Source organism: Mauremys reevesii, linkage group 13 (assembly GCF_016161935.1).
Source record: "Mauremys reevesii isolate NIE-2019 linkage group 13, ASM1616193v1, whole genome shotgun sequence".
Classification (NCBI taxonomy): domain Eukaryota; kingdom Metazoa; phylum Chordata; order Testudines; family Geoemydidae; genus Mauremys; species Mauremys reevesii.
This window is the reverse complement of record NC_052635.1, coordinates 15,277,855-15,299,796: the sequence shown is the minus strand read 5'-3', so window position 1 is coordinate 15,299,796 and position 21,942 is coordinate 15,277,855. Positions and strand designations below refer to the sequence as shown.

The 21,942-nt window shown below is 39.9% G+C and overlaps 1 protein-coding gene across 1 annotated transcript; it reads left to right on the top strand.

Moving 5' to 3' along the window:
- The first annotated feature begins 10,554 nt into the window (after window positions 1–10,554).
- On the top strand, window positions 10,555–11,517 carry LOC120380097 (olfactory receptor 5V1-like). The gene has a single exon (XM_039497593.1). It carries the CDS (start codon window positions 10,555–10,557, stop codon window positions 11,515–11,517), a length of 963 nt encoding a protein of 320 aa, XP_039353527.1.
- The last annotated feature ends 10,425 nt before the right edge of the window (window positions 11,518–21,942 follow it).

Here is a 21,942-nt window from a genome sequence, read left to right as displayed (position 1 = left end):
CTACAGCAGCAAAGGTGTTGTGCTGCATCTACACCTCTTGTAGTACTGTAGTTTAAAGGATTCCTGTGTCAACATAATGTTTTTTTTCCATGGATGCAAGTAATCTTCCTCTCTGACAGATGGTACCTAAGTCAACGAAAGAGTCCTTCCATCAGTCAAGATCTGTCTACACCAGGGGTTAGCTCTAACCAATTGTGTCACAGAGTGGAAATTTTTTACAGCTCTGACCAACAAAGCTAGTTCAGCTTAAGTTTTTAGGTGTAGAACAGGCCTTAGGCAGAAGGAAGACAACATACCTGACATACATCCGACAAAGTGGGTATTCACCCACGAAAGCTCATGCTCCAATACGTCTGTTAGTCTATAAGGTGCCACAGGACTCTTTGCTGCTCATACCTGGGTACTGTAACAGACTCGACTGAGCAACATGGGAATTAGCCCATGGCTTTTAAAAAAAAAATTCTTGATAGAGGAGATACAGACTTTCAGAGACAAACTGAGACCAGGCTGTAATTGGGACCTGCTAGGCCTACCCCAAATAGGAGCCCCAGGGTTGGAAAGTGGTTGAAACTTGAAAAAATGTCACAATCAGCACATAAAACAATACGTATTGATTTTTTAAAAGGTACAAAAGGGAAATGAAAAGTTTATCTTTTAACCAGCTACAAATCCATGAGAGCACCTTCCCTCTTATCCCGTGGCAATATACAGTCGCAGATTACATTCTCACGTCACAATCCAGCAATCCATCTCAGCCTTATCCATCCCACATACACAGCATATTCCCTCACACTGTGAGAGAAGGAGTCCCTCGCTCTTTCATGAAAGACCAGAAGGATGGGTGCAAATTAGGCCATAAGGCTTCCAAGTAGGTATTCTCAAAGGAGCATAGAAAGGTTAGGTGCCCAACTCCCTTTGATATTCAAAGGCTGTTGGGTGCCTAACTCCCTTAGATTCCTTTAAAAATCACAGACAATATCAACAAGGAGATTTACACTTTCTTCATGTGGCAAAGGCAAATTAGGGGTCTTCCGGACCTGGGTTTGGAGTTTGAGGTCCAGAGATCAAACTGACCTGGTAGCTTTAGCCAAGAATTTTTTAATTTAGGATCATTTAATTTTCTTCTTATTATAAAATAGAATTGACATTGGTTTCTTTTTCTCTATTATTCCAGCAGATCTACTCATCTAATACATTAGATGAACAGAGATTTCGATTGAGATTGGAAGTTCTCTCTGAATTCATTTCCTTTGAAATAAGACATTCCCTTTTTTCTATTGCTTTGTCTTTGGGTCAATAGCTCTCCTGTCTCCCTTATTTTCCCTTTGGAATCAGTTGTTTTCCATGACTCCCTCTTTGAGGTTAGTAATAAGACTGTCTTTGTACCATTTGTTTTCCTTTCTAAAAATAAATATTAACTGTCCTCTATGAAATACTTTCAAATTCCCACCAGCAGACATATCAAGGGAGATTACATCATCTCATATGAAGGAGAAATTACCAAACAGGAGAGACATTAATTTCTGTGAAAGGGAAAAACAATGAAATACCCCAAGGAACACTGTAGGATCCAGACATCCAGGTAGGAACCCAAAGCTCAGTTTGCTGAGATAATTGAAGACTATCAATATTAGAATAGAATGGAAAATGGAGTGAAAAGACTATAATCTTATTTCAAAAGATCTGAAGGAAGAAGTAGGGGTAGGGTGAAGCTGGCAACAGATCACTAATGTAAAAGGTAAAGCAGTACAGTTAAAATGCAAAAATCTGATTTAGAAAAGAAAAAAACCTGCTCAGACATCCACCATGTCAGAAAGATTACGATTGCTTTTTCAATCCAGGGAGAAGGTAAATCAAGGTAGATGGTGTGACATTGCACCCCATATTCTTCATAGTGATATTATTATGATGTGTTTATAACATAATTATGATGCATTTTGTGCAAGATGGGTCCTTTAGGGTGTCACTGAAAAAGTTAAGATTTGCTGAATATGATTGTCCCATTCGTATGCATTATCATTTTTGTATCCGAAGTTATGAATATTGACTATGTATCTATATTTCAAATGTATTTAGATCTGGGTAATGCCCACTAGGCAAGATGCTTTCAGCCTAAATAGGTGTTTTGGAAGGGCCTATTCAGGGTAATGAGCCATTAGGGAAAAAATAGGCCTTAGGAGAAGCTTATCTCCCACCTGATGAGCCTTCCTGACAATGCTCCAGACTGTCTCCAAGGGCAGGTGCAGCTGACCAGGTCACATGACTCTGTACTCCGTCTTGGGATACTGGTGTTTTTTCATAAACTGCTCTGGGAACCAAGTTTTGAAACAAAGGGTTCCTGTCCTATCTTAAAGCTATATAAGGCAGGGAATGACATCATCTGTTGTTATTCACTCCCCACATAAGAGGACTCCTGGAAAGACCTGAGGAACAACGGCTGAACTGGGGGAAGTGCTGGATCCAGGCTAAAGGATTTCCAGCCTGTGTATGGAAACTGGAGAAACCCAAGATACAAAGCAAATGCAGGTTCTGCCTTGAGAATCTGCCATACTGCTGGTATCATAAGTCAGGGTGAGAAACTGCTGATTGATAGTCAATCTAACTAGTGTGTTAAGCTTAGGTTGCATTTTTGTTTATTTCCTAGGTAATATCCTTTGATCTATTTTCTATCCCTCTAATCACTTAAAATTTATCTTTTGTACTTAATAAACTTGTTTATATTTGAACCTAAATGAGAGTGCTTTTCAGTGCAGTATCAGAGGGGTAGCCGTGTTAGTCTGGATCTGTATTATTTCAGTGAAATGTCTGGGGAAAAATCTCAGCTTGGTTACCCCAAGTATGTCTATTACTCTCCACATTCAGAAAGAGGTGACCTGGGTGATAAATTCATACCAGTCGGTGTTTTGATACAACTCTAGGGTCGTAGGCTGGGAAGCTGGTGGATATCTTGACTGTAGCTTCTCTATTGTTGGTTCATGCAGTGTCTGGCGGAGCCTGCATGTAACCGAAGCTGGGTGTTTCCGTACCTGTGTGAATGCAGGAGGAAGTGTAGGACTGGGATCAGGTCTTCATCTTGCACAGTGTGAAAGGGGGCCCCAGACTGATGAGTCAGAAATGAGACATTCTCGTACTATTGTTTTGTCTTTTCGGTCAACAGTGCTCCTATCTCTGTTATTTTCCCTTTTGAATTAGTTGTTTTCCATCACTTCCCCTTTGAGGTTAGTAATAAGACTGTTCTTGTACCATTGTTTTTCCTTTCTAAAAACAAATATTAACTGTCCTCTATGCAATAATTTCAAATTCCCACCAGCAGACATATCAAGGGAGATTGCATCATCTCATATGAAGGAGAAATTACAAACCAGGAGAGGCATACATTTCTGTGAAAGGGAATAAAAACTCAATATATCAAGAAGCGCTTTAGGATCCAGAAATCCAGGTAGAAACCCAATGCTCAGTTTACTGCAATAATTGAAAAATATCAATAGTAGAAGAGAATGGAATATAGAGTTCAAAGTCTATAAGCTCATCTCAGGAAATCTGAAGGAAGGGTTAGAGTTAGGGGGCAGCTGTCAATAGATTTTCAGTGAGAGAAGTATAGCAGCTCAAATAAAATGAAATAATCTGATTTAAAAAATTAAAATACCTGCTCAGATATGCACAATGTCAGAAAGAGTGTGATTGCTTGTTCAATCCAGTGGGAAAGTAAAATAACATTGATGGGTTATAGAAAAACATGCCTAAAAAAGATCAATGAGTGACTTTCAGATTTAGAACATAAAAACAACCATATTTGGTCAGATTGAAGATCCATCTTTCCCAGGTTCCTATTTTCTTACAGTTGCCAATGCCAGATCCCCCAGAGGGAATCATCACAACAGGGAATCATCCAGTGATCCATCCCCTGTTGCCCATTCCCAGCCCCTGGCAAACAGAGGTTAGGGACACCATCCCTGCCCATCCTGGCTAACAGCCACTGATGGACCTATTCTCCATGAACTTATGCAGTTTATTGGCTCCTTGTGTGTGTATTTTATTTTTCACCACAAGACTCTGATTCTTTTTCTCAAATGTGAGTTTTATTGCTCGTAAACATTTTGAAACAGAAAACTTGTCGTGTGTGTGTGTGTGTGTGCGCGCGCGTTTTACTGGGTTTCCATTTTTTGTCATACATTTACGTTGCACCAGTGTCAATGTAGCATTGCCACTCCCAGTGTAGATATAGATTATATGGGTGAATGGTAAATTAGTTGATGAAGAGATCTGAAGATAGGCTTTCTCAAGGAAAGCGTAGGGGAAAAGCAAGGAAGAGAGTATTCTTCACGCAATTCTTTTTTAAGATTTCCACCCCATTTCAGGTTTACATCCCGCCCTCTGTTCCCATTTTCAGTCATGTACTGGTTGGCGTTTTAGGCGATTTTGAAAGAAAAAAAAATGTTGTGTGCTTGTGTTTTGACACATTTGGCTGACTTTTTTAGAAAAAGTAACAGTTAATTTGAATGAACAGAAAGAGAGAGTTAAAAGGTGTTTAATAAAAGAAAGACTGCTTAGGTTTAGTAAGGAGAGAGGTTGATTATTAAAGAGAAGAAAGATTTTTATTTAGCTTTATAAAGGAGAGAGGGCTTTAAACACAAAAGTTTGCAAGAAAGGTTATTATACAGTAGAAAAATTTTAAAATATAAAGCTAGTTTTAGAGAGGAGCGTTTAGAAAGAGTTATTTAGAAATAAAAGAGGAAAATATAATTATAAAAAAGAATTAGGTTGAAAGAAAGCACATGAGAGAAAAAATAGAATTTTTAAAATTAGCTAGAGAGCCTTTGTTCAGTGACAAAAGACTGTGTGAAGGAGGTAAAGTATAGAAAACTAAGAGAAAAAGATCCTTTTTTGTTGGTGAGCAAAACATAGGAGAGTTTGAAAGTGGTAAAGTATAGAAAACAGAAAGAGATAGAGAGATCCATTTTTGTTAGACTAACACTGGTTATTTTTTAGTGAGGACAATCTGAAGCTGTAGCAAAAGCAGTTACCAAAAGCAACTTTTTTAAGAGATAAGAAGACTGTTAGAAAAGCATAACGTAATATGAACCCCTAGGCTTGCTTTTAAAAGATTTTCCCAAAGTAAAACTTTTGTAAAGAAATTATACAAAGCACAGGTTATCTTAATAGAGTTCACCTTTTTTTGACAGAGATAAGAATTTTGTTTTCTCCAGATTTGTAAAGGGTCAACATTATTTGCAATGCAAATGAGTAAGACAAATATTTCCTCTATTTTGTAAACCAGTGGATGAGAGAGAAGAAGGTTTTTCTTTTTCAATTTTTCTCACTTTTTAAAGGCATTAGTTTTGCCTAAAGTTTTAGATTTATACAAAGCACACAGAGGCTGATTTTTACCATATATAAGAAATTTTGTTTTCCTTAGCTATGTAAAGGCTGAATATTATTTAAAATATAACAAATTATTTGTATTAGAAATAATCCTATGTAAAATAAAATTTAAAAAAAGACATATATTTGCTTTCATATTACTGTAATTAAATGCAGGTCACACTAACACAACTTTAGATTTATTAAAAACACCCAAGAAAACCAGCTTATGTCAAAAAGTTAACTCAGAGATAAGGAGTCTGTTTTTCCCACCACAAACATACACACATTTTTCTTTTTTAATTGTAAACCACGGACAAACAAACTTGCTTTAGGAATGTCATATTCAAGAACTGCATAAAGTAGTGAGAGAAACATCCTTCCTTTTTATGTGAAGAAGCCATTGCTTTGTGACAGCATGAAGCTTGGTTTACAAAAGCGACACAAATGCTTTCCCCCTATATTTTTATTAACATTGATCATTTTTTAGTAAGGGCAATTTGAAGTTGCAGCAAAAACGCAGTTACCAAAAGCAGTTTTTGTTACAGCTAAGAAGACTGCTTCTCTCCCATACAACACCAACCCTCCCAATTTTTAACTTTTGAAGAAATACAAGTGACAGCTATATTAATCTTTCATTTATTTAGGGATTTTGGTTGCAATTTTGTTGTTGCCTTATCAAAAGTTAGATCAAATTTTTGCAGCCCATGTGCTGAGACACAGGTAACAAATCTTGTGTTTGTTTTGGGTTTTTAAATTTTATTAAAATGTTACATCACAGGCTGGAGCTGGTGCTCTCTCTACATTTTAAAAACACATAAGACTAATTAGAGTAGCCAGGGACCCAATCACGGTTGCTGTGTAAAATACAAAAGACTTGTATAGTTCTTTTACATATTAATTTGATTCAGGAAACAAAGGTGTAGGGTTTAAAACCCACAGCAGTATGCTTTTTAAAGTGCTGCCTAAAGAGACACCTTTTCTAACTTATTAACAATGTAAAATATGGTGGGGGGAAACATCCCAGGATTAAAAGCACATGGCCCTAGTTTAAAAAAAATAAAAAATAAAAATAAAAAAAAATTTGAATGAGGCCTATTTGAGCCAGCAAGCTTGTATTAAAAATCTGTTTAGTTATGATCAGTAGCCCTTGTCATGAAGTTAATTAAAGGGTGTAGATTTCAAAGCTTTCTGATTACAAATACCTTAATGGGAAAAAATAACAATATTACCATTTAGAAAGTTTTTTAACTGTTTAAACGGATTTAATATAAAACTGTTTTGCAATTTTATGCTGAGAAAGTGAAAGGCTATATTTTTTAATGTTTGTAAAAGCTTTGTGACATAAAAAAGTGTGAGCTACACTAGTCTACCCTAAATGTTTTTAAATGATCAGAACAAGATCTGAGTAAAATATGAAAACTATCAATAAAAAATTGCTGTAAGCCTAAAGGACTGCCAAGTTTTACTAAACACACAAAGATTTTAATTTCGTAAGATCTACCCCTGTTTACAGACATGTCAATTATAAAGAAATAGCAATATTACCCTTTATAATGTATTTGGTACAGTTTTTCATATAAAATAAGTGCTTAAAAAGTTGTTTTACAATAAAGGAGAAAATTATGTAGAAACCCAGCCCCTCCCCTTCCCCAACCCCTGTTTACAGACATGTCAATTGTAAATCCTTTTTGTAAGTTTATTCTTAGCTTCTGAAATCCCAATGCAACACTCTCCTGAATTCCCAAAAGATTTATTAAGCCTGCGCTGTGAAACCTGCTATTTCTAAACTGCATGATTATGTTCTTGTGAGCTTTGAATCAGTTCACAGTAATTTTTCTATGCAAGGAGCTAGAATTTATATTCCTCAATGACAGAATTGTCAGTAAATGAAAATGTTTACTCGATTTACCTAAAAGTTCTTAGTGTTTAACTAACATCAGGAGACCATTACTTGCCGAAGCACTGAACAGCAATAAAAAAAGAGTACACTCTTCTAAAAGGCATTTGAAAGGAGACAAAAAACAGCAAACCTATTGAATTTATCTTTCATGTGCACAAGGGTGACTTGAGTTTCTTTCTTTCTTGCCTGGTTTGCAATTTGTTTTGGCTATAACAATATTGATTATGTTTCTTTATTCACTGCATATGCAAGGTCTGGTTTTCCTATCCCCAGACAGATTTGCATATGCACATACGCTTGGCAGCATGCACTTCCACTTTTAACACTGCCTTGAACCCATCTCAGGCTTGTGAGATTTAAAAATCAGGCCCATGTTAACCTGTGTTAACTTTTTCACATAAGATGGTTTTCTTGTATTTTTTTTTATAAATCTAAAGTTGTGTTAGGATGCCCTGAAGTTAATTAAAGTAATATGTAAAGCGACTCTACAAGTCGTCTGTATTTTACAGAGCACTATTTCTAATAAAATATTTTGTTATACTGTAAATAACATTCAGACTAGTAAAATCTTTTAAAACAAAGCCTAAGGTTTAATATTATGGTCTGGTCATCGAATAGTCTTCTTATCGCTTACTAAATTTGCTTTTGGTAACTGCTTGTACTGCAGCTTCAAATTGTCCTAACTAATAAATAAGCAATATTAGTCTAAAACATAGCGAGGAAACATTTTATCACTTTTATAAACTGGCTGTTATTTAGGGTTGCTGGTTTTAAACCTGGGAATGTGTCTGCATGCTCATTTTTTTAAAATTGAAACACATATGTAAAAGTGCAAAATGAAGGAAAAGGTGGTGGGGAAATGTTTCTTCAAATAGGCCTCTTTTAAGTGTTTATTTCTTTACAAAACTTAAATTAAAAATCAATTTTTATTAAAACATTAAATAAATAAAAAAAGTTTGCAGAAACATGCTTCATGAAGGGCTTATCTCAGGAGGGGTTCTGAGGGAAGGGAAAGGAGGAGGCGGTGGGCTGTAGAACAACTTCTGATTGGTCCGGCAGGATTTGCTCCCAAGGCTCGCAGCCCTCAGTATAGTTACCATTTCCCTAGGAACAGTCCCTGGGTAAGGTTTCTGCTCGGCTCTTGCTGCTGCTTTTTATACTTTTCTCACTAGCCATGTGTTCTGCTCACTAACAAAAAAAAATATCTCTCTCTCTCTCTCTCTCTCTCTTTCTCTTGTTGTTTTCTATACATTACCTCTTTCACACAGCCATGTGTCACTGAACGAGGATCTCTAGCTAATTATTAAAATTCCCTTTTTTTCTGCTGTGTGCTCCTCAATCAATCCATTTTTCCCTTTTATTTCCTATTTAGTTCCAAAACCCTTACTGCTCCTCCCTGACTCTACTTTTATATTTTCCTCTTTTATTTTAAAATAACTCCTTTTAGATGCTTCTTTCTCAACCCATCTATATATTGTTCTATTTTATTTAATAAACCTTTTGCTTTTTAAAAATATATTAGCTCCTCTCTCAATCAACCTTTATATTTCTTTCTTTTATTTCAAAAATTCTATTTAATAACATTTATTTCAAACCTTTATCTTTAAAACCCTATCTCTTTAATAAGCCTGACCAAAAATATTTATTTTCTTTAATAAGCATCCTCTCTCCTTACTAAACCTAACCAATCTTTTATTTTTTACAACTCCTTTTCGTTAAGTCCTCTATTTCTATTCTTTCAAACTTTTTTCTTTAAAAACCTCTCTCCTTACTAAACTTAACCAATCTTTCTTTTTTAAAATTTCTTTTCTTTAAGCTCGTTCTATGCTTTCAAACTAACTCTTCCTTTTTTTCTAAAAAATCAGCCAAATGTGACAAAACAAAACCATACAACATTCTCCTGTCCAAAAATAAAAAATAATAATAAATACACTTTTTTTCAAAATTGGCGACAGTGACAAACCTGTACCTGACTGAAAGCGGGAACAGAGGGCAGGACATAAACCCGAAACACAGTGTGGAAACGTATAAAAAAGTATATGGTGAGGAATATATCAAGGGGTTAACTATTGAAGAGATTTTGGAGTTATTGCCTCTGATATCTTTGCTTTAATAGCAAGGAAGTGATACTTCTCTTTAAACATATCTGTATTTTATTGCTCATAACATTTGGAGAAGTGAACAATCTCTCTGTCTCTCTCTCTCTCTCTCTCAGTATTTTTATCTCATTCTGTCTATAAATCTATTCCTCTTTTCTCCAGATTTTCACTTTTCTCCAGGCACATTCTCCCTTTTGGATAAAAAATGACACTTATTTTTATCTTAATGAATTTTTATTTTTATTTCACTTACATTTCTTTATATGGGGTTGGAGTCCAATCTCAGTTGCACTTGTGTAAATCCACATAAAGCTGATGCAATTTACCCTGGTGTAACTGAGATCAGGTAACAGCCTGTGGTCTCTGTTTAGGGTTTTGTGTGTGTGTCTTTGTCTGTTTCTCGGTCAGCATTTATCAAATGGTGAAAATTTTCCTTTGCATCTGCTGTGATAGAAAACAGCTGGCTAGGCCTTCATAAAAACCTCTACCCCTTTGGGGTTTCGGTATGTGCCTTATGGGTTAGGACTATACTGCATCTGGGCAGTGTAATTCCCTGCTCCAGTAAATCTACACACTCTATCTTTGACTGAGCTATTGTGCTAAACATAGCAGTGTAGCCTCAGTAGCACGGACTAGCTGCCCAAACCCAGTTCCAGCGTAATGGAAATCTAGGTACGTACACAGGCGGCTATCCCAAGCCACTGCCTGTGCTGCTGTGTTCTCACTGCTAATTTTATCCTGCTCGCTTGACCAAAGCTAGTCTATGTATGGGTACCCAAACTGGGAATTACACCTCCCAGATGCAGGTTTAATTCCCAGTGGTTGAACTCTAAATATCTTTCATTTGTAGTCTAGTGATTTTTTGTTTATGTCGTCTAGGTTTGTTGATATGACACCGATAGGTTAAAGATATTTCAAAATCCCAGCCTAAAAGTCTTTACTTAAAGTTCAAGAGAGATTAAGGGAGTTAGATGGGACATTTCTGTAATTCAATAGGGTTCCAGTCATCTTGATTTGTGTAAATTGGAAGCTTAGCCTCCAAGTCTGTGTTACTCTGGTTATTGACAATTTCATTCTTCCAGTGGAGAGATGCAGTGGTACAGGGTTACATACCCGAATGTATCCGACAGCACAACCTGACCGTGTGTACTCCATCAATATTTAATGGTTTTCTGTTTCTAGGTACACATTATGGAGAAAGCGGAAGAAAGAAACCAAACACCCATTGTGGAATTCATCCTCTTAGGATTTGGGAATGTGCCTGAAATGCAGCCCCTTCTCTTCCTCGTGTTTCTTGTGATCTATATAGTGACTGTCTCTGGGAACATCCTCATCATAGCTCTAGTAGTGACTGATCAGCACCTTCACATCCCCATGTACTTCTTCTTGGGAAATTTGTCCTGCTTGGAGGCCTGTTACACATCAACCATCCTGCCCAGGCTGCTGACCAGTCTACTGACTGGGGATAGAACCATTTCTGTTAAGGGCTGCATTGTGCAATTATATTCCTTTGCTACCCTGTCAACTACAGAATGTCTGCTGCTCACGGCAATGTCTTATGACCGGTACTTAGCGATATGCAATCCACTCCGTTATGCTGCTCTGATGAATGCCAGGGTTTGTTTCCAGCTAGTGGCAGGGTCCTGGATAAGTAGCTTTCTGGGATGTACCATAGTAAATATTTTCTTGTTCCAATTAACGTTCTGTGATTCAAAAGAAATTGATCATTTCTTTTGTGATTTTTCACCTATGATAAAGTTGTCCTGTGGCCACACCCAGACTCTGCAACTAGTGACATTTACTATCGCTGCCATAGGTACATTTGTGCCCTTTCTACTGACTCTGACATCCTATATTTGTATTATAACCACCATCCTGAGAATCCCTTCCACCACTGGGAGACAAAAGACCTTTTCCACCTGCTCCTCTCATCTCATTGTGGTTACAGTTTTCTATGGGACCCTGATTACTGTCTATGTGGTTCCAACAGCCAACACTCCCAAGGTCCTACAGAAAATATTCTCTGTCTTCTACACAGTCCTGACTCCCATGACCAATCCTATCATTTACAGCCTGAGAAACAAGGAGGTCAATGGGTCCCTGAGAAAAGCTATTCATAAACTAGCTGCTTTCAGAAACAGGCATAGAATCTGAAAGGACAGAATTTAGCATATAATAAAATAGAAATGAACTGATATAATTTCTTAGACATGGCCCATTTCAGTCCTTGAGGACAAGGTTACCCCTTATTGACCTTCTTTCTTTCTTTTGGAAAATGTGCTTTTTTCCAGATTCATGTTTCAGTAAAGCACTCTGTTTCCATCATCCATATATGAACAGTAGTGCCCAAATTCTGCAAGGAGCTTAACATCTTTTGAGTGGTTCTGGGTCTCATCTAATCCCTCTGAAACCAATGACATTCATTCTCCACTGATTAGTATCCTCTGTTGTCAATGTATGTGAAAACTGTTGCCACCACAGTGAGTGGAGAACTTCGATTGAGCAGTATTCTATGCAGTTCTGTAGCTGGGTAAACAAAAAATGAAAGTCTGTGGAGGGTTGGGAGTCTCAGGGTACGTCCATACTACCCACCCGGGTCGGCGGGTAGCGATCGACTTCTCGGAGTTCGATATATGGCGTTTCATCTAGACGCGATATATCGAACTCCAAACGCGCTCCCGTCGACTCTGGAACTCCACCACCGCGAACGGCGGTGGCGGAGTTGACGGGGGAGCCGCGGACTTCGATCCCGCGCCGTGAGGACGGGTAAGTAGTTCGAACGAAGGTACTTCGAGTTCAGCTACACTATTCGCGTAGTTGAACTTGCGTACCTTAGTTCGAACCCCCCACCTAGTGTAGATCAGGCCTCAGTGTCCTGCCATGTGAAATTTCCTGCCTGTTCATACATCTTTGCAGGGTCAAAGCAACATTAAAATATCTATTTCTATATCAATATTGATATAAATATAGATATTCATAGAGATATATAAAATGCAAGGATAAGATGTATTACCAAAATTTTCAAAGCTCTCTCTCCCATGCAAATAAAAAGAAATGAATGAGTAAAAATGAATAGGAAATGAGCACCAAAAAGCACTAGGCAACTTTTCAAATCTCAGCCTATATAGTGTAACATAGGCCTCCCTCACCACAGATAGAAATGCACTATTCGCATAAAAACCTTTGCCACCAAAGTTTGACAAAAAATGAATTAAAGAATAAAATGTCACTAAGTCTCTCTGGTGTTTTTGTTCTTCTTCCACATTTTTGGGCCAAAATATATTGTAATTCCCCTTTCTCTTTGTAAGTGGTTAGGTGCCCATTGCTCCCCTGACCACCCACCCACGTTCATAGACGGAGGTATATGTAGTTTGTGGCCTAATGTATCAGGCTTTTTTTGGATGAATTGTTGATTGGTCAGCTAGAAGTGATTCATGAATTTAACTCAAATTAGCTGGATATTTTCATCAAAAAGCAATCAAAATCTTTCAGGACTTAGATGTGAGGCAGCAACCTACCCCCATTATAATATTTAAACTTGTGGTTAGAGCACTCATGTGGAGTGTGTGTGTGTGTGTGTGTGTGTGTGTGTGTGTGTGTGTGTGTGTGTGTGTGTGTGTGTGTGTGTGTGTGTGTGTGTGTGTGTGTGTGTGTGTGTGTGTGTGTGTAAGACCCATGTTCAATATCCTCCCTGCCTGATTGGGGCGGGGGGTAAGTCTTCAATCTCCCACATTGCAAACAAGTGCACTGGCCTATGGAATTCTCTCCCTCTCTCCTGTTCAAGTGGTTCCACTGGGTAAAAATAATTAAATAGGCATTGAAACAGGAAGTTGAACTTCCATCTCCTGCAGCCAAAGTGTATGTCTTAACTACCAGACTACAGAGTCATCTTTGGACTTTCTTTTTAGCCCAACGACTATTGTTTCTCATCGTGAATGACAATGAATAGTCATTGGGATATGAAAAGTAAGTCAGAATGACTGATAGCCTGGTGGTAAAGCTTTCATTTTCCAGAACTGCCAGAGAAATGAAAAATCAGTGGTTCACTGAGCTCTAATTTTCATCTTCTGCCACAGAACATCTGGCAGGACCAAAATACACACTGAATGGGTTCAAGTATCAGAGGGGTAGCCGTGTTAGTCTGGTTCTGTAGAAGTAGCAAAGAATCCTGTGGCACCTTATAGACTAACAGACGTTTTGCAGCATGAGCTTTCGTGGGTGAATACCTTCTTCTTCGGATGCAAGTAGTGGAAATTTCCAGGGGCAGGTATATATAAGCAAGCAAGAAGCAAGCTAGAGATAACGAGGTTAGATCAATCAGGGAGGATGAGGCCCTGTTCTAGCAGTTGAGGTGTGAAAACCAAGGGAGGAGAAACTTGTTCTGTACTTGGCAAGCCATTCACAGTCATTGTTTTATCCTGAGCTGATGGTGTCAAATTTGCAGATGAACTGGAGCTCAGCAGTTTCTCTTTGAAGTCTGGTCCTAAAGTTTTTTTGCTGCAGAATGGCCACCTTAAGATCTGCTATTGTGTGGCCAGGGAGGTTGAAGTGTTCTCCTACAGGTTTTTGTATATTGCCATTCCTAATGTCTGATTTGTGTCCATTTATCCTTTTCCTTAGAGACTGTCCAGTTTGGCCAATGTACATAGCAGAGGGGCATTGCTGGCATATGATGGCATATATTACATTGGTGGACATGCAGGTGAATGAACCGGTGATGGTGTGGCTGATCTGGTTAGGTCCTGTGATGGTGTTGCTGGTGTAGATATGTGGGCATAGTTGGCATCGATGTTTGTTGCATGGATTGGTTCCTGAGCTAGAGTTACTATGGTGCGGTGTGCAGTTGCTGGTGAGAATATGCTTCAGGTTGGCAGGTTGTCTGTGGGCGAGGACTGGCCTGCCACCCAAGGCCTGTGAAAGTGTGGGATCATTGTCCAGGATGGGTTGTAGATCCCTGATGATGCGTTGGAGGTGTTTTAGCTGGGGACTGTATGTGATGGCTAGTGGAGTCCTGTTGGTTTCTTTCTTGGGTTTGTCTTGCAGTAGGAGGCTTCTGGGTACACGTCTGGCTCTGCCGATCCGTCTCCTTATTTCCTCGTGCGGGTACTGTAGTCTTGAGAATGCTTGGTGGAGATTTTCTAGGTGTTGGTCTCTGTCTGCGGGGTTAGAGCAGATACGGTTGTACCTCAGTGCTTGGCTGTAGACAATGGATCTTGTGGTGTGTCCGGGATGGAAGCTGGAGGCATGAAGGTAGGCATAGTGGTCGGTAGGTTTTCGATATAGGGTGGTGTTAATGTGACTATCACTTATTTGCACCGTGGTGTCTAGGAAGTGGACCGCCCGTGTAGATTGGTCCAGGCTGAGGTTAATGGTGGGGTGGAAGCTGTTGAAATCGTGGTGGAATTTTTCCAGAGTCTCCTTCCCATGGGTCCAGATTATGAAGATGTCATCAATGTAGCATAGGTAGAGAAGGGGCGTGAGTGGACGGGAGCTGAGGAAGCATTGTTACAGGTCAGCCATAAAAATATTGGCATATTGTGGGGCCATGCGGTTGCCCACAGCGGTGCCACTGATCTGGAGATATATGTAACTGAATGGGTTATCCATCAAGGGTTGGATGTCTTTTGACTCCATTCCCACTGCTGCTTGTAATGTCCAGAGAACATATAATTTTCTTTTTCCTTCTCAGTGATCTCAAAGGCTCATCAGTGGAAATGTCAAAGGGGATTTTGCTTTCTCACATAAAGGATAAATAATGACTCAGGAGACATAGTTGGTTTTGGTAGTTGATACCAGGGTACCAGGCATGACACCAGAACCAGAGCTGTTACTGGGGGAACTGAAGTCCACTAAAAGAAGGAGGGCAAGGGTTGGATGCATATCCTGCTCAAACTTGTGTCAAGCTCTTAAAGCTAAAGCAATCTTTGGCCATCTTTATTTTTAAAATGATATCAACTGGTAAGGAAATAGGAAATTTCCATTCAATTTCTAAGTCCACCTGCCCTGTCCAATGCAGAATTGCTCCTGCTATACAGCACCTCCCTCACAAAGAGCTTGAATATTTGTAAGATGTGTGACAAATCTCTGTCCTTCTCTCAGTGGGTCCCATGCATTCTGGTGCATTTTGCTAGCCTCAGAGGCTCACTAACCCTCCACCTAGGCGTCTCTATCTAAAGGCAAGGGTCACAGCCTATTGAGGCATTTTCAACATAAGCCTGCAAGGGAGGTGAGGAGAAGCAACCCTCCCTTGCACAGTCTCTGTTGTCGCCAAGTCTCAGTGATTAATTGGGGAGGGGATGGGGGAGCCTGGGCCCACCCTCAACCCTGGGTGCCAGCCCAGGGACCCTAATAGTAGCAGCTATGGTAGCTGACTTTTTGGAAATAGGACATGTACAATTCCCTGAGACACTTCCCCACAGCAGCCTCCACTCAATATCTCCTTCACTGTTACCTCAGGGCCTCCTTCCTTGCACTGGATAGGGATTTGTTCTGCTTAGTTCCTCCAAAAGCACGGCTTCCTCTTACAGCTCCTGACACCCGCCTAACTGACTAACTGGGAGAATTTTAACTAGTTTCTGCCAGCCCCAATCAAACTACCTATCTTACCTGCCTTCTGGAAAGATCTTAATTGGCCCCAGGTGCCATTTACTTATCCTGGTAACAGGGATTTGTTTAGTCTGGGGTTAATATATCTGTCTCCCACTACTCTTCTATAGCCATCTGGCCTTAGCCCCATCACATACCCCCCCGCCATGCTCAGCACCATAGAGTTGGGCAACTTGGGATGCCAGGAAGTGTGCTCATGATAGACCATCAGTGTTGCTATGGTGGCATCCAGCCCTGTGTCATATGCGGAACTGGAATGGTTGGAGGGATAAGAACTACCTGCTGACCCTTGCATTCTTTTCCTTATTCCACTGCATCCACTGGAAGGGTGCATGGACTGTCACAAGAGTGAATTGCTGGCCTAAGAGCAGGGGTGAAAGTAACTTACAGGATTTACTGGTACTGCAGGAGTCCTGAGGGGGGCGTGGCCTCATCCGGAAGAGGCGTGGTCTTTCAAGATTTAAAGGCCCTGTGGAACCAGCTGTGGCTGGGAGACCCAGAACCTTTAAATCAACCAGGGGTTCCCAGCTGCAGAGGTGGCTGGGAGCCTCCCGGGGCTCAGGGGCAAACTAAAGGGCCCGGGGCTCTGGCCGCCAGGGGGAACCCCGAGCTTTGTGGGGCTGGGGCAGGGATTTAAGGAGCCCAGAGCTCCTGCCACTGAGGGAAGCCCAGAGCCCTTTAAATCCTGGCCCCAGCCCGGCCACCAGAGCCATGGCTGGGATTCAAAGGGCTCTGGGCTGCCAGCGGCGGCTGGGAGCTCTGAGCCCTTTAAATCCCATTTGCAGCCCAGATTCAAAGGGCTCTGGGCTTCCTGCAGCCGCGGGGCTCCCAGAGCCCTTTTAATCCCCACCGTGGAAGTCGATGCGGTCCGGCACGGCGTACTGGCTCTTGCTGGTACGCCATACCAGACCGTACTGGCTTACTTTCACCTCTACCTAAGAGGTAATAACACAGCATCTCCATGGCCCATTTGACATCAAGGCATTCTCTCTCGACTACTGCGTATTTCTGTTCTCTTGGGAGAAGCTTTCTGCTTAAGTAGAGGTTTGGGTGTTCCTCTTCTCCCACCATTTGTGACAGAACTGCCCCCAGCTCCACCTTGGAAGCACCTGATTATAAAATACATTTCTGGTTAAAGTCCGGGGCTATGAGTAAGGGGTCATTACAGAGGGCCATCAAAGGTCTTTGAACCCCCACCACTGCTGCATCGGTCCACTTCACCATGTCTGGACCTTGGGCCTTCACCAGGTCCATTAAGGGACTTGCCCTAGTGGCGAAGTGGGGAATAAAACATCAGTAGTAGCCTACCACACCTAGGAATGCGGGGACCTGCTTCTTTCAGGTCGGCCGGGGCCAGTTTTAAATCACCTCTAGCTTATCTGTTCGGGGCTTCACTATGCCCCTTCCTACAATATATCCCAGGTACCTAGAATCTACTAGCCCTATGGCACATTTAGCGGGATTAGTGGTCTGGCGTATGGATGATGACATCATCTAGGTATGTGGCTGCATAACTAGTACGGGGGCGCAGCTTTGAGCAGGGGGTTGGACTGAATGACCTCTTGAGGTCCCTTCCAACCCTGATATTCTATGATTCTATGAAATCATCACAGCCAGGGCTTTGTCAAGCCAGGCCTTTAAAACCTCTAAGGATGTAGATTCCACCACCTCCCTAGGTAACTCATTCCAGTGCTTCACCACCCTCCTAGTGAAATATTTTTTTTCCTTATATCCAACCTTGACTGCCCCACTGCACTTGAGATCATTGCTCCTTGTTCAGTCCACATCCTTTCTGTAGTGGGGGGCCCAAAACTGGATTCAGTAGAACCTCAGAATTACAAACCCCTCAGGAAGGGAGGTTGTTCATAATTCTGAAAAGTTCGTAACTCTGAACAAAATGCTCTAGTTGTTGTTTCAAAAGTTTACAATTGAACATTGACTTAATATAGCTTCAAAACTTTACAATGCAGAAGAAAAATGCTGCTTTTAACCATCTTAATTTAAATGAAAAAAGCACTGAAAATTTCCTTGTCAAATTTTTTTATTTATTTTCCCTTTATATTTTAAGTAGTTTACGTTTAACACAGCACGGTACTGTATTAGCTTCCCGCCCCACCCCCCCGCTCTCTTTGCAGCTGCCTCATTGCGTACTTCCAACTCCAGATGAGGTGTGTGTGGTTGACCAGTCAGTTCATAATACTGGTGTTTGGAACTCTGAGGTTCTATGGTAAAGTGTCGGTACATGAAGGGAGAGTGTCACCTTAGGTAGTTTTCCTTTAGGGTTAAGCTAGATTCACACCATTATGTGATGTATTATCTGTAGAGATTCATTAGACATAAAAGAAATGAATGAATTGCATATGGGACAAGTAAATCACACCGGATATCAGTAACAACAAAACTCTGAAGGCACAAAAGTATAGTAGATACTAATGGGGAAGAGGTTTTAGTGGCCTCTAGCTATAGAATGGAAGGAATCCATTGTTCTTATTGTTATTATTAATAATAATAATTTTAATGTTGTACATTGTGGTGGTGTTGTTTTTACCTTACTCTTTTTTACTTCTGTCTGTCAGATGGCTTCAGTAATAATACAATACTTCCCATGCACCTAATACAGAAAATGAGTCCAGATCAATGAGAAAGGAGAACGCGATTTTCCATTTTGTTTCTGCAATCCACTTAGGTGGCTGGTCTCTTTCTTCCTAGATGGCTGGAAAAATTTCTCTCAAGGATCTGTGGGACAGATTGGTGCCCTAGGAAAGCAGCATCAGGGCCTTCAAATGTTGCTGCTTCCAATGGTGGCATATAGCTTCACTGCTAACCCACCATTCATCCCATAAGAGCAATTGAAAACAATTATTTGAAGTCAGAAGTTCTCTCCCCATGACCTTCCCTGGAGGTTGTTTGACTCTATTACCTCTGATTTTTATTTGTCTAAAAATAAAATCAATCCTTATTCACGTGCTCTTCTTGATAATTGAAGATGCTCGTTAGCAGAGGCACCAAGGGAGATTTCACTTCTTGTTTGCAGCATAAATGATGAAACAGGAAAGGCATTCAGCCTCTGCTAAGAATACAAGGCAAGTCGCACCAAGGACGTCAGCAGCACCAGTGTCCCATCCAGTGCAGTCAGGTCTCGTTACGGAGAGATTGGTAGCCCGTGTTCTAGGTGCGAATAGAAGACTGTAAAACCTGAATATTTGTCTGTGGATCACTGAATGAAGCAGTCACAATCGAGATTTGGGCTTCTTCCGCACCTGTGTTAAGGTAAACAATCTCCCCCCACTCTTTTAACCTGCAATAAAATTACACAGTAAAGAAAAACTTTTCCACTAAGCCTGACTGATGTAGGATTTTTCTGCCCAGGATCTCTACATAAGTCACAGGGTTATGTAAAGACTGAACTAGTTTGGTCCTGTTTTAGCTCTCATGTGCCTAAGTCCCACTGAAGTCAATGGGAATTAGGCACATGCTGTCTAAAGTTATGCACTAAAGTGTGGTGCAGAAGAAAGAAGGAGATAAACATGTTCTAAGGTTCCTGACTGCACTGGGGGCCTTAATATTGTAAAATACTTTGAACATGAAAAGGACTCTATACATGTAAATATTTCAGACTATTTTAGTGATAAAAGGGGAAACATCTAAGAGATTCAGGCTTGTTCTATAGCAGTCTTATGGTGAATGAAATGTCAACCTCTTTTTTTATCAGAAAAAGAAAGAAAGAAAGAAAGAAAGAAAGAAAGAAAGAAAGAAAGAAAGAAAGAAAGAAAGAAAGAAAGAAAGAAAGAAAAATGTATGCTTTTTTACCTTTTCTATTCACCGTACTGAAATGCAAGTTTTTCCCACTGTAAGGGCTGATTATATTTTTCAGGAGTTTGTCAGTAATAAGCTAACTGAAAAATGTGAAATATTTTTGCACTGGAAATTTCAATTTTCTCCCCCATTCTTTTCCAAATTTCCCATAAAATGTTTTTTAAAGCCAGCTTTGGTTAGAAATAATCAGGTTTCCATAGGCATCTGTTTTTCAAAAAGCATTTTTTTTTACTGAAAACTGAACTGAGATATTGAATATTTTAATGAAAAAAGAAAAAAATTGCCCCCAAATTTTGATTTTAAGACAAATTAATAATTTCCATTAAAAATGTTCCTTCTCTCAAAAACCCATTTATCATTTAATATATTTCAATTAAAAAGTTTTTATTATTAGTAAGCAGTTAACAAATATACATTGTGAAGTTCCTTTAAATGAAACATTATTAGCACAAACCCAGCTAGCTGTAGAGCAATTGAAAGTTAGATATTTATCTTCCAGATGCCACAGTTGTGACTACCAGCCTCAGCTGTGCCGGACACCCTATAATAGGAAGAAGAAATCTTACTGTCTAGACCCAGATTTATGTACATTCCTCTGCCCTCATACACTGCAGGGAGTTGAGGGATTTGAATCCACAGCTGTGAACACCAGCATTCATGGCATCTCCTATCATAGATAAGCAGCAAATAAGAATGGCCATAGTGGGTCAGACGAAAGGTCCATCTAGCCCAGTATTATTTCTTCTGACAGTGTCCAATGCCAAGTGCTTCAAGGGGAGTACACAGAACAGGACAATTCTGATGTGATCTTCCCCTGTCTTTCTTTCCTGGCTTCTGGAAGTCAGAGGTTCAGGATCATCCAATGCATAGGGTTGAATCCCTGAAAATCTTGACTAATAGCCATTGATGGACCTGTCATCCATGAGCTTATCTAGTTCATTTTTGAACCCAGTCATACTTTTGACCATCACAACATCCTGGTGGCAATGGGTTCCAGAGGCTAATTGTATTTTCTGTGGGGAAAAAAAAAACTTCCTATTTTTTGTTTTAAACCTGCTGTCTATTAATGTCATTGGATGACCCCTGCTTTTTGTAAAGGGATAAATATTACTTTTCTATTCACTTTCTGTGCACCATTCGTGATTTTACTGACCTCCATCATATCCCTTCTTAGCCATGTCTTTCTAAGCTGAACAGTTCCACCAGGTCTAGTTGATCACCAAAGTCACATAAGAATTCCTAGTCAAAGCATCTCTTCAGCTGAGATTTGACAGCTAGCTAAGTAATACAGATGCCAAATTTCCCCCGAAGTTATTGAGAACTGGTCGTCTAAATCCCCTGTGTGATTTTGAAGATCCCAGACTTCACTTCCATTTATTTACTTTATTTTGATTTATAAATTGCCAGTGATGGAGTATCTACCACGGCCATTGGTATATTGTGCCAATGGTAAATGTATGCCTTATTTCCTTTCTGAATGAAGGGGCATCTGCATCTTAGAAATACAAGGGAAAGCACATGTTGCAGGACAGATTGGGTGATTCTGGCACCTACATTTCTCTTCAGTGAGTAATTAAATGTGTGAGAAAAGACAGAGTGGAATCAGAATCCCAGAGCAATGAGAAACCATTGCTCCAAACTTGAAATATTCTGGCATTTCAGGTAAGCATCATCTTCCGTATTTAAGAAATGTTTTGTTATATGTCAATAATTTCCTAGAGTGAAAAAATGAGTGAGAACAACATTAAAACTACTCTGTGAAATCACAGCCCTGTTGAACAGAGAATACTAAAAGAGCTTGGCTTGTTAAGCCTAACAAAACAAAGGCTGAGATTTCTCTCTATAAATACATCAGGGAGGTAAATACAGTCTAATAGATGGGGATAAACTCACCAGGAAAAAAATGTAGTCTGGATTTATGGCTTATATTGTCTATATAAATATTGAGTTAATGGCAAGTTGGGTGTGAATTACCCCAAGCTACCCTTCCATAGACTAACTATCCCTGTGGACCTTGCTGACATGCACTAACAGTTCATTACTGTGCTTTGATCTAGTCCTCTAGGAAAAGGGATTAGATGCCTGTCAGCAGAGTCCACTCGGATAGCTAGTCCACAGCAGGCTAGTCTGTACTAGATTCACACCAACTTGCTGTGA